The sequence below is a fragment of the Podarcis filfolensis genome, assembly GCF_964270895.1.
Source record: "Podarcis filfolensis genome assembly, chromosome: 3".
Taxonomy (NCBI): domain Eukaryota; kingdom Metazoa; phylum Chordata; class Lepidosauria; order Squamata; family Lacertidae; genus Podarcis; species Podarcis filfolensis.
In genome coordinates, this window is record NC_139606.1 from 63,784,075 (window position 1) to 63,797,419 (window position 13,345).

The 13,345-nt window shown below is 41.4% G+C and overlaps 1 protein-coding gene across 1 annotated transcript; it reads left to right on the plus strand.

The window, feature by feature from the left end:
• Positions 1-233: 233 nt before the first annotated feature.
• On the plus strand, positions 234-12,605 carry LTV1 (LTV1 ribosome biogenesis factor). Its single transcript, XM_083607796.1, has 11 exons — positions 234-631; positions 1,957-2,088; positions 2,924-3,115; positions 5,073-5,160; positions 6,477-6,621; positions 7,679-7,913; positions 8,330-8,457; positions 9,655-9,791; positions 10,016-10,068; positions 10,993-11,193; positions 12,222-12,605. Exons 1-11 carry the CDS (start codon positions 629-631, stop codon positions 12,333-12,335), a joined length of 1,428 nt encoding a protein of 475 aa, XP_083463922.1. The 5' UTR covers positions 234-628; the 3' UTR covers positions 12,336-12,605.
• Positions 12,606-13,345: the final 740 nt, after the last annotated feature.

Here is a 13,345-nt window from a genome sequence, read left to right on the forward strand (position 1 = left end):
CACGCCATTGCAGTACACATTGGTGCTTTCCGTATATTGTACATACAACCACAGTATACATTCATTTGCCCCTATCACTTCAGGCACACAGATCTCCCAATAAGCTGAGGTTTCACCACTGAGATGCCGTGGGATAGAGTGACATCACTTTGAGACCATAGAGACTCACGGCCAAGAGCGGGCCATTTCAATTTGTACCAGAGCTCCAGTGCCGCTCCGTTTCCCACCAGCACTTCCGCCTGGCAGATAGGGTCAACACCATTGAACTCTTTTGCCGGGGGTGGTTTTTTGTTTCTTTACTCCGTGTAACTTCGTACAATAGCAGACACGGCAACTTTTTCTCTTAACGATAAGTATTTCTACATCAGTGCTATTCAAATGAAGTAGAAATAGAGTGTGTTCTCCCACTGCTCCCCTCTTTCCGAGCAGCCTAGTATGAATTGGTATGTTCTAACGATGGCGGACGAACGGACGCCATAGAGAAGGGAAACCAGAGCGACGCCGGAGCCGGAAGCACGTGAAGCGGAGTGGGCACGGGCAGTTGCTGTGCTGGTTTTTAAAAAGTCGCGTGCTGGGGGGTCTTGGAACGTTCGGTGGGTGACGACGGCGACGTCCGTGTCCTCGCGCCATGGTAGGTGGCTGGGCAGGTGAAGGCGGCTTGAGGAGGAGGAGCCTGCGTGCGCGCTCTGAGCATGACGCTCCTCCTCGCGGGGTCGCGCTGGCAGCCTCGGGAGAAGTTCTGCTGTTGTTCCTCCGGCCTCTTCCCTGCCGGGACGGGGCTGGAGACCTAAGGCCACAGTGGCCTTTTCTTAGCAGTTGTGGGGGGATTGAGTAGGCATAACAGTGGGGCAGAAATGGAGGCAGATGGCACGGGCTACATACGCGCCATACGTTTGAAGTGCATTTCTCCTCATCTCTGGGAGCTGTAGCTGACCCTCAACACGCTACAATTCCCAGCAAAACTACACTTCACAAAATTCCCGGGGAGATGTGCTTTAAATGCATGCCGTGTACGCAGCCAAGGTCTCTCAAATATCACTTTTGTAATCTTGATATTTGTTTGCACAACAAACGGAGAAACATTTGTTTTGCTTTCCTCGTGGGTATCCCAAGGCGTTTCGGCACCTGAGGCGAAATGCGCCACTGCCACCCTTGCGATGGAGTGTAAGAGCTCTGTTTCTCCTTGAGGAGCCCTTGCGGAGTCTCACCCGCCAAGCAGCAGGGTGAGATTCCAGATCCCCTGCTCCTACCCAGCAGAGAAGTTTTGCACCGGCTTCTCCTGCCACACCACCAGGCGGGGAGATCTCAACCCTGCCTGGTGGCAGCGCTGGATGGCAGAACACCTTGCCTCCCCTCTTGTTGACCCAGCGGAGAGACCAGCAACAAAGCTGGTTGGTGGAACGGGTATGCTGCCCCTCGGGGGTTGCCACCTGAGGCAGCCACCTCACCCTGCCTCATGGTTGGGCCTGCTCTGGCTTTCTTACCCACCAGACAAAAGGTATTTGGAACACTCAGGATCTCTCCTACAAGAAGCTGAGATCTGTAAGCCCATGTCAGAGACATAAAACAAGTGCATAAATGTTGGCTGCTGCAAGTGTGTGTTTGTTAACCTAGGGATTGTCAGTTTTGAAAACCAGCAAAACTTTCCTGGGTACCACACACATACTCCATGCAGCTAAGCACACCCCACAGCCTAATCTCTTGACTACAGCAGAATGCTTATTTCAAGCCAGCAAGGAAATGATATCATGCGGGTGCCAAGTGCATGTGTGTCTCCAGGCACCAGATCAGTGGGTAAGCCTATAATCCAAACAACTTTTGACTAATTTGCTTTGCTTTTCAATTTCAGATACTTGTAAAAGTTATTGGAAGTTTCAGTCAAATGCAGTCCGTATAGTTAGACAGAAAAGTTGTCAATTATGGATCATTCTTAAGTATCTTTACTTTGTTTTGCAGCCTCACAGGCGGAAGAAACCCTTCATAGAAAAGAAAAAAGCTGTAACCTTTCATTTAGTACACAGAAGTCAGAGGGACCCCTTGGCAGCAGATGACACTGCACCCCAGAGAGTTCTGTTACCTGCACAGAAGGTGGTTATAAAATACAGTGTTGTAGGAAAGTGGCTGAGCTTTTACTTTCCAGAGGTTTGAGCCAGAAATTATTTCAGCCTTGAAGTTTTGGGGTTTGTAATAATGTGTAATAATTCCCTAGCACTTATTTGCATTACAATTTTTGCATTTTGAAACCATGTGGCATACATACTACACTCTGTAGTTTTCAAGGAAGTATAGTTCAAAGAAAAATCTAATTGGGCTACTTGGAGGTGAGGGAATGCTAAAATCTGTGTTCACACACTTCATAAAAAGTGTTTAGAAAGTTACTGTATCCAAAGTGCCTGCTTTCTCCCTGAAATATTTGCTTCCTCGTAATCTATGTTCAGGGATGCGGGTGGCGCTGTGGGTTAAACCACAGAGCCTAGGACTTGTCGATCAGAAGGTCGGCGGTCCAAATCCCCGCGACAGGGTGAGCTCCCGTTGCTCGGTCCCTGCTTCTGCCAACCTAGCAGTTCGAAAGCATGTCAAAAGTGCAAGTAGATAGGTACCGCTCCGGCGGGAAGGTAAACGGCGTTTCAGTGTGCTGCTCTGGTTCGCCAGAAGCGGCTTAGTCATGCTGGCCACATGACCCGGAAGCTGTACGCCAGCTCCCTCGACCAATAAAGCGAGATGAGCGCCGCAACCCCAGAGTCGGCCATGACTGGACCTAATGGTCAGGGGCCCTTTACCTTTAATCTATGTTCAGCAAAAATACTGGGCAGATGCTTTTATTGTTAAACTGCTTTGAAATGTTTCATAGGAAGTGATTCATAACTGGAATTATTACACAAATAAATAAATTTGGGACCTCTCCCTCAAAAAAAAAACCTAGGGGGTTGATGAAAAAAGAAGAGAGGAACAGAGGAAATATGGAGTATTCTTTGATGATGATTATGACTACCTGCAACATCTCAAAGAGGCTTCTGGACCTTCTGAGCTCGTTCCATCAAGCATACCCAGTCAACAAGGCAGGATTGTTGTGACCACAGAAGGAGAGGTACACGAGGAAATTCAGCAAATTCCGGTAAGTACACAGTGTACTTGTCATGGTACTCTCATAAGGATATTCAGCAAAGACGTCGTGTTTTCAATTTTTTTTTTTTAAAAGGCAGGATTGAAATTATTAAATAAAGTATTCTGAAAACTTCTAATAAATGTTGTGATGAAACATTGCGGCCGTTTATCACACCTATGTTGTTGTTTTTGAAATCTTTGAGGCTTCAGCCTATGAAACTTCCTACCTTAATACCTAATAAAGTTCTCAGGCAAGCCTTAACGAATGTGGCATTCACTATAAAACCTTTAACCACTGCCGCCAAAATAAATCCTCTATGTCTTGAAGAAACCCAGGAGCCTGCTTCCTGTGACATAGACATGGGATTGACAACACAACTAGAGACAGATGAACAAACTTGATTTTATTGTTAAGTGAATTATTTACATAAAAAAGAAAAAAGTGTTGCTTTTCAGGTGGTAGGATGCAATTTCTTAAGTGTACAGTTTGCAGTTAACCAGGGTATCTGCTGCTACAGTTCCTAACATCTAAGAGGGTTTTTTTGCAGCCAGATAAGCCCCCAGTAGTTTTTCCCTGGGACCCAATTTGCTTGACCTTCACACCAGGCAGCCATAAGGAGGAACTGATGCTGAGCAGCAGACTTCTTCCTATTGACTTCTAGAATAGTTCAGATGTTTGCTGAAATTCACCCTCTGGTCAAGAGCTCATCTTGAAACCCTCTGGTTCTGGATTTTGGTGCCTACTTGAAGCTTCACCACTACCTCAGAGCATGCCTTTGTGCTCTCCCCAGCTGCCAGTTCATTTCCCAGCAGTTTTCTCACAGACTGCCAGCATTACTTTCCAAGCTGAGCTCTGCTCTCCTCTAGCTGGCAGCCAGCTGACAGATTGGCCTTTTGTTCTCCCTCCAGCCAGAGCCTTCTGACCACTTGTGTCCTTGCCCCTGTCAGGGAAGCCTTACCTGTCTGTCTTCTTTCAGAGACTAGTCAGTGATTCTATATGAACAAATTCTAACGGGCAGTTGAATTTGTGGACCCCTTGATGGAAGCAAATTGCATTTTATTCTACACCTGGTCCATCTATAAACAAAGGGAGCTTCTCCCACTAGTCATTTTCAGACAGTCATCTTGAAACCTCCCTCCTTAGCAACTGTTACTAAGGCAGCCATAAGTGTTTTGTGACCATCACAAAGTCACAGAGCTAGGCTTCTGGTCTTTTGGGTTACATTATAATCTCAGCCACACTTTTCTCTCAGAATATAAATGTTACTAAGTATTATCATCAGTTTATTTTGTAATCAGCCTTGCCACAAAGAACTACGCTCAAAAGCAATGTACCGTAGCAATGAGAACAAAAATGCAACTGCCTCTTTCACTGATTCTGTGAATTTTGTTACAATGGACTAACATGGCTTTTTAACTACTATTGTTGGGGATAAGTCTAATAATAGTAGCTAATAACACAAATGATAAAGTTTTGTAATTTTTAAATTCAGTTTCTATCAAGCAGATTTATAGAAACCCTTTTCAACCTATTAATTGGGGGGGGGGGAGTGCTGTATGTCTCTTTGGCAGCCATTTGGAAGGATTAGAGGTGTGGAGGGAAGATTTTTACCAAACACGTATCAGTTAATAAGTTGGCTAGTGGTGATGGAACATACTGCCATAACATCATAGTTTGTGCATCTACAAAAAAGGGGGGGGGACATTTTCCAGAAGTTACTTATAAGCAGGATTTGGGATTCCAGCAGCCTTGCTTGTCAACTTGCACTCCAGAGAAGCCTCTGTAGAAGAAATTCTTACAGATACTAGTCCACTGGGGGGCGGGATGAACATACATATGCTGTGTCTCCAATTTCAGAACAGGCAAATATTTTTTAAAAACAGTAATAATATTCAGTGGTTTTTGTGTCTTGAGTAATTTTTTAGGGGGGGGAAATGACCTCTGTTTTGTTCTTTTTGCTTTTTAGGCCCCCACCATTAACTTGCCCTCATCAGTGTTTGCATCAGAATTTGAAGAGGATGTGGGATTGTTAAACAAAGCCGCTCCCATTTCAGGTACTAAATTTACACTGCAGTCTGGTTCATATTTACTAAGAAGATATACTATGTTAAGTGGAGGCTACTCTCTAGAAAGTGACTATCAAAGTATAGGCTTAAGCTGTCTCTTTGTCATAGCATCTATTATTACAGAATACTTTTGTTGCAGAATTTCTATATGAGCAGCAGCAGCAGCATCACTATGTAATCTAATAGAAAATAGGAGGCGAAACTATTTTCTACGTGCTTTGGGATTGCCTAGATCTCTTTATTCTTCACTCAAAATCAAATTAGCATCAATTATGCAGAACAGATACATGTTTTTGCAAGATGCATCATTCTACCATGCTGGAAGTAAGTCTTCTGGAAACAGGGAAAAGGACACAACTTTTATTTCAGTTTTGTAAATACTCAGAATAGACCCATTGAGATCATTGGACTTGTCCATTGATATTAGTGGATGAACTCAAAGTCTGACTTAGGACTCAGCTATACAGCTGCAAATAAAACATTTTAAGTGTGGTTTAAGTGCAATATACAATGTAACACTAGATGGCAATGGTGAGCCTTGTGGAAAATTCAATGTATTTTTTTATTTAAAAAACACTTTAAAAACACTGTCAGAACATTTTTTATATGTGTGTTGTTTCCACCTCAAGTTGGCTATCATACTCATTCTTCTATTCACGTGTGGTGGGGAATAGGTAAAAGGTAAAAAGTCAAAGGTGACTATTGGGTGCAGCGCTCACCTTGCTTCAGGCTGAGGGAGACGGCATTTGTCCACAGTAGGCAGGGGGAAAACTCTTGTAAACTGTATGAGAATAGAGTTGTACCATACATTACTTACCCTGAAATGCAGGCTAGTTTTGGGTTTGTCTGTTTGTTTTTTTAAGTTGTGTACTAATAACCATTTCATCAGCTTTCTTTGTATTTTTAAAAGAATTTGGCAGCAGCCTGTTTAAATATAGCAAAATCACTTATTGAATTTAAAAAAAAATAGTAATTTGAAAACAAAAGCAGATGCTATAACACAACTCCTCTCATAGAACACAGTAAAAATTAATTAATCTAATTTTTCCTCATCCTTTTCTAAATTAGCTCTGGGCCCCAAAAGCCTTCCCATTCAAGTGGGGGGTCTTGCAACACTTCTAAAAGGTGCTCAGGTTTGAGTCTGCCATAGAAGGGAATTCTATAAAGGGAACAGCCACAATGAATGGTTTTCTATGCTTGGCTAAAGACTAGTGTTTACAGCAAACTGGCTGTTTGGCTCTGACACTTTCTGAGAAATGGCTTGTCATAACTCGTTTATAAGGTGTTATTTTATCTATCATTAGGGCCTAGGCTGGATTTTGATCCTGACATTGTTGCGGCACTTGACGATGACTTTGATTTTGACAATCCTGATAATCTTCTTGATGATGACTTCATTTTAAGGGCTAATAATCAAGGAAGCACAGAGCAGGAAAAGGAAGCTTGTTGGTAATGGAATGGAAAAGTATTACTGTCCTTCGTTGCCTTTCTGTTCTTTGTTTTGCGTTTTGTCGCTGGGCAAAACGTTGCTAAGGAACTATCTTCATGCTCCTTTTCATATAGACACTTTTCAGTGTCTGAAAATCAGCACCTCATCAGCTATTTAACTGTAAAATAAGAAAAGTAATGACCTATGACCTGGTTAGACAAGAAGTCCGAAAAGAAATGAGGTCAGGAGGAAGAGCAGCAGCCTGATAGAGATCCATCAGAAGCTCAAGTGTACCACCTTCAATTTAGGGTAGGCCTATTGAGCGCTTTATTTCTTTACCAAGGAAGGCTTAAGACTCTTCTCATTCTTAGGGCTTCTGGCAAAACAAACAATACATTCAGAGTTCAGCTTCATCCTCCCCCAACCATTTACATTGTTTCTCAAATCTCTGTAGCTTCTTCTCTCTAAAGTTGGCCCAGCTATCCTGTCCTCTCCTTACTGTTTCTCGCAATGCCAGTCCATCATTGCCTGTGACACTGAGCCAAAGGGAAATAGGGTGCCTCCTAGAATCAATGCTGCTGCAGCTGCCTCTCTTTTCCCACCTTTCTGCCTTGTTCTATGCTGGCAGAAGCAGCATAGGCACCCACGAGTTCTGCCCATCATCACCTCTGACCCACCTGTGTTTACTTTCCATAGTGGTGAGGCAGTCATGTATGTTTGCTGCCGGCCCCTGACAGCCTTCTAGACAATAATAATCAGCTGCAGTTGCAGAGAAACCAAGTGGCTTCAGCCCCCTTCCCCTCAGCTGTTGCCTTACAGCAGCCATTCCATCAAGCTATGTTTACATGTGGTTGTTATAAAAACTGTAAGAGTTTGCCTTTCAACCTCCTTTCCCATCTCCTTTCCTTCTGTGCTTTGGCTTTTTATTGTAAGCCTGAAGGCACACTTTCTACCGCTTTTTCAAATGCCATCCTGGGAGCCATTTTGGCTAAAGAGCAAGATAGAAATTATTTAATACTTCTTTTTCTAAAAAATGAGATAGCTGGGTTTCTGTTTCTTTTTGGATGCTCTTCCTAGGGAGTCTGCAGATGAAGATGAATGGGAGGACATGGAGGAAGAGGATGGAGAAGGCACCCAGAGTGATGTGGATTCGGATGGTCCTTTGTCAGATGACAGTGAGATTAAAGGAGAAATGAAAGAATTTCTTTTCATGCAAGAAGAGACCAAGAGCCGTTTCACAGAATACTCCATGACTTCTTCAGTAATGAGAAGGAATGAACAGCTGAGCCTTTTGGATGAGAGATTTGAGAAGGTGAGGTAACCTAACGGTAATGATTCTGGTGACGCTTAAAGGGTTGTTGGCAAATATTCCCCCACTCAAACTCTGATTCTGATACAGGCAGATCAAAGCCCTGTGTAAATGGCTACTTACTATTTGTCCAATGATAGAAAGACTGCTAACTGCTAAACAATCATACTCTGTAATATGTACCTTACATATTTTTGTTCAGTATCATTTATTCTTAACTGTAGCTATGTTATTGTCAATCAGCAGTGTAGCAAATAAATTTGTATTAGTTTTTACATAAAGGAGAAAGAAATTAGGAGAATGAAAACAATTGTTTTCAAAACTCTAATTCCTCTCCCTGTGCGGTTTAGATTTGTTACTGTAGTTATATAATTAGTTCCAGATACGTTCAGATTGAGTGTTGTGTGTTTTTTGTTTAGTTCTTTGAGCAGTTTGACGATGATGAAATTGGAGCACTGGATAATGCCGAATTGGAAGGTTTCATTCACAGTGACAGTACGCGGTTACAGGAAGTCTTGAATGACTACTACAGAGAGAAGGCAAAGAAGTACGTAGAATGTCCCAGCTGTCTGATTTCTTGGTGTGAATTAAAAGAATTTCTATAGAACCCTTCGACATCAGGGTGATTTACAAATGTTGGACGCAAGCTACAATCAAAACATTAAAAGGCCATTTTTTAAAAATGAAATTATTTTAAAAGGCTAATCAAAAAGACCATTGTGTAGTACGAAAAGGACAGCTGCATGAGCACTAGGGAAGCCTCCTGGGGAGGGGATGTTCCGAGTCCAAAGATGACGACTCACATAGATAGCCTTAGCTCCCAGCTTCAGCTTTCCCATTTTATGCTAGGAAGGGAAGCATCTTTGCTGGTTTAGTGTTTATGTATTCTATTTACTGATTAATTTCCAGAGACTACATTGAAAGCTGAATAATTTTTATTTAAAGGCATTGTCATGAAAAACACTATATTTCCTCTAATTGTTTGATTTGGTTGTGGTTTATCTGGTTCATGGGGGAAGAGCTCGGTTGGATCTCTTGTTTATATTCATGCTTGACTGCTGTTACCGATGATCAATTGCTATGTTAGAAGAAGAAAGCCAAAGTCCTTTAAATATATAGCTTTTGATGGCAAAATGTTTGGCTTGACGCATGTATTGATATTTACTTCATATTGACGCAAGATAATCAACATTCTCTGCCTCTAGCAGCAATTATAAAGTGTGTGTCAGATTCAGAAGAGGCAATTGTGATGTCCTGTCAAATATCTGATTGAAGGAAAAGGAGGCGGGATTTAACATTCAGTATATACATTTTATGAAAAATAAATAAATACCTTTAATTATATACAACTGGGTATGCCGCAAAAAACATAGGCTGTACTAAGAGAAAAATATTTAGCTTTTATGCAGTTGGAATGCCTGCTGATACTGTGCAAATAAAATGTATTTTATTGTGATGCACAATTAAGGGGAACTCCTTTGCCAAATTACACCTTTCAAAAACATAATGTATATCCACCATTTTCTGCCATACCATTTGTTGCCAGATTGCAACTTGCATTATCCCTGGCCATTGACCATGCTGGCTGATGAATTCTGGTGTCCAACAAAGTGTGGAGAGCGTAAATTAGCCACCGCTGCTCTAAGGGATACTGATCAATGAAAGAGCAGCTAGAGGCAGTTTTAAATTTAAATTTAAAATGTTTTTAATATGCCTTCATGAATCTTTTATTTTTCTCCAAAAGCTGTGTCAAACTTGAAGGTCTCGAAATCAAAGAAGATTCAAAGCTGCTCCCCAGTGAGGAAGAAGATGAGACCGAAGAAATTGCAGCTTTGGTTATTGAAGAACCCAAAGAAAAGTGGGATTGTGAATCCATTCTGAGTTAGTGTCTAGAGCTACATGTTTTTTTTCCCCAACGGCTAAAAAATGCAGGGATTATACTGCTCCTTTTGTGTGTCAAACTAGCACACACAGTAACTATTAACGAAAAAGGCCAATGAATAAGAAATTATTAATAGTTTGGTCTATAACAAAAGTTTTAAAATCATAACTGGGGCAGTAACTGATTGATTACTCAAACTTGTGTCTCTTTTTTTCTCCTTAAGGTACCTATTCAAACTTATACAATCATCCAAAACTTATTGAGGTTCCACAAAAGGTAAATTGAAGTTTCTATTTTATATCATTTTAAGAATTTTGACCAATAATAGGCACATCCAAGAATTTCAGCATGCCTAGTGTGATTTTTTTGCTTTAAAGGAAAAATAAAATGGCAAGCCTTACCAACTTGAAAATGGCTTTTGAAATTAAAAGCCATGTGGCATGGAAGATGATTGTCTCTGGGTCATAACTAGTTGTGTAGTTCTTTGGTTCCCTATCCCAGTAGCATGTGTGGTCATAAGCTTACGTGTTTTGGGATAATTGTAAGTGTTCTTCAGACCTGTTTGTCATTACTCAAAAGTGATCCAGCATAGACTGGTTGGTGTCTTTTCTCTCTTCCTTTCAGCAGTATTAAATATTTTTGCATTTATTGCTCTCACAGAAAACAAGTTCTTAGTAACTTGTTTTACCTGGAAATCGGAAGCTAAAAAATTATCACTATTCTCTGCTTTAAATACCAAACATACATGCACAGTTTCAAGTAATTTCTATGTAATCTGCCAAAGATTTTCAACAAGTATAGGGAAGCCATTTTTTTTTTAAAGCCAGGCAGCGCCCGCGGGTCTCAAACCGCTGAAAGGAATTGGGGGATCCAAGCAATGCGTTGGTCGATGGAACCGCTGGGCTGAGCTGGCTCGGAAGCCATTTAATAAATATTGCAACAGAACAAGAATACATTTTTATTATTATTTAATCATAGCCAAACAGACATCCCCCCCCCCAGCGAGGTTATAAATTCTGCTTTGACTGAACATTGATTTGACACTTAGGGCCTATAGGTTCTGCTGCAATGAACTTTGGACTGGACTGATTGGGGAAGAAAGCCACAATGTTATTGTTGGCTTATACATGACATGAAAAAGTATAGCAAGGGGTGGGGGAAGAAAAAACATTTATTAGTTTGTATGTATTTACTTTTCAGCCCAAACCAATTGAAGTGTCAAGTAAGACAGGAATCCCTCTGGGTGTTTTGCCCGGAAGAGGACTTACAGCTAAGCAGGCCGAACGCATGGAAATGATTAACGACAGTGACCTGCCAAGAGTAGCCACGCAACCACGATGCAAAAATGAGAGTAAAGAAGATCGGAAAGCTAGAAAACAAGCTATCAAAGAGGAACGAAAGGTAGGCTTCTTTCACGTTTTTCAGTAAATACTGAAATGTACATTTGTCTGATTGTCACTTTCACTAAAGCAGTTGGTCAGTTTTAACTTGAACCAGAGCCATTTACATCCTAACTTTTGAACATGAACCCGGATAACTTCACTGTTTCCAGGTTGTCTTCCATAGATAAGCACCAAGCAGACTGATACCATGTTAGGCATATGCAGGCATATTTCTGCATCGTATAAAGGGTGAAATAAAGGGTGCAGAGCGCAATGTACACTGAGCACCACAGTGACACTGGTCCTGATCAGAAGGTGATCACCTACTCAGAAGGGAGTAGGTAAATGTAACTTAATCAGAAGGTGACACTATTGTGCTCTATATTAGATCCTTATCAATTGTTAATCTTCATCTGATTGGGAAAAGATGCTGCTTTGTTCTAATGGTGTTTCTCTGTATGGGTTTAGGAGGGGGCAGAAGTTCCTTCGTTCCATTTCAATTGCTAATACCAGTATTGGATTTATGCTAATTTTTTACAGATCCTTGCTCGTAGCAGCTGGCTGCTTGCGAGAATCTTTGCATTCTTTGTGACCAGTACAATAAATTTAATAGTGCAGCCCAGAAAGAACCCAAAAACTGGCATGTATATAGTTGAAAGGATTGGTAAATCGGTCACTTCATTCCGAACTCTCTACATGTTACTAGTGATAGCAATAGAAATAAACTAGCTTTTCTTATGAGATGCGTTTCTGCAGCATTTGTAGCATGGAAAGCCAATGTGGTGCCCTCCAAAGCTTGCGGAGGGTGCATTTGGGTTGTATCCAATGCTGCCTGTGCACAAACAGAATGGATTTCTGCTCTGGAAGGGGCTTCACGTTCCTCCTTCTCCCTGCACATTCCTCAAAAACTGTTTGGGAGGGTTGGATGGTCTTCCACAGATCACTGGAGAGCATGTGAGGGGCTGCAGAGGCTGCATACTATTTTATTAAGGAAACTGCTTTGGGAACTTCTTTGTTGAAATGTAAATAAATGGTTTATCTGTGTAGGAACGCAGAATGGAGAAGAAAGCAAACAGATTGGCCTTCAAGCAAGAGAAGACGAGGCAAGAGAAAGAGCTGCTCAACCTGAAACAGAATATTCAAGGGCTCAAGCTGTCATAATGAAAAACAATTGCTTCTTGTTAAGGACACTCAGCTACCATACTCTTTGCTGATACCTTTTGGAACTTCTGTCTTCAGCCTGACAACAGCAAAGTTTAAGATAATGACTTTTTGAATTCAGATAGTCACTTACCGGCATCTGGTTACATCCAAAATCATTTTTGGGTACCATTGAAATAAAACTGCTGTAATATTTTCTCCTATGGAAGTGTTGGCAGGCATTTGTTAAGATGGGCAAACTCCTCTATAGTAAAATCTCTTTACTAGTCACTTTTGTCTGCTTTCATTATAACAATTAGACTTTCAAAACTTGGTTTAACGTTTAAGTTAATACTTCTGTGTTGCTGCTTACAGGAATGGTGTTCAAGAGAAATTAACTCCTGCGATTGGAGAGGCAGGGTGTTATCTTAAGAACCTCATGTTAAAGTATCAGGCCATGAGTCAAATGGTAGAATTCAACATAGCACTAAGGAGATAATTATGGGCATTTCTGCTTGCAAAATGATTTTCCCTCCCTTCACCCTGCGTGCTGTTTTGGGGATCTCCTGAACCTCCAGAACAGATTTGTGGGAGCAGTCCTTGCATGGGCTTCCGCTAGCAGACCCATATATTTCAGCACTACAGGCAGCTAGTCAGATGAATATGAAATGTTCACAAGTTGAGCATGATCTTCTTCCAGCTTCTATATTCTACTGCCTCTGAACATAGAAATTCCATCTAGTGATCATGGTTATACATTGCTAGCCCAGCCTCCCAGAATTTCCCTCAAAGAACCTTTCCTGAGCATCTTGTGGTTCCTACAACACATTATCACTGTCCACTTAATAAGGAGGGACGGTGTCAATGGTAAACAGTTCATCTTGGCAAATCAAACTGCTAACTTCAAGCTTGCCTCTATTAGTTTTAACTACTTTAGGAGTTTCTGTAGCTGAAGAACCAACTGCCTTATTGAACATCTATTAAGTCAAGGTGTCCCATTACTAACACTCACTGATAACTGTCTTGTAGAG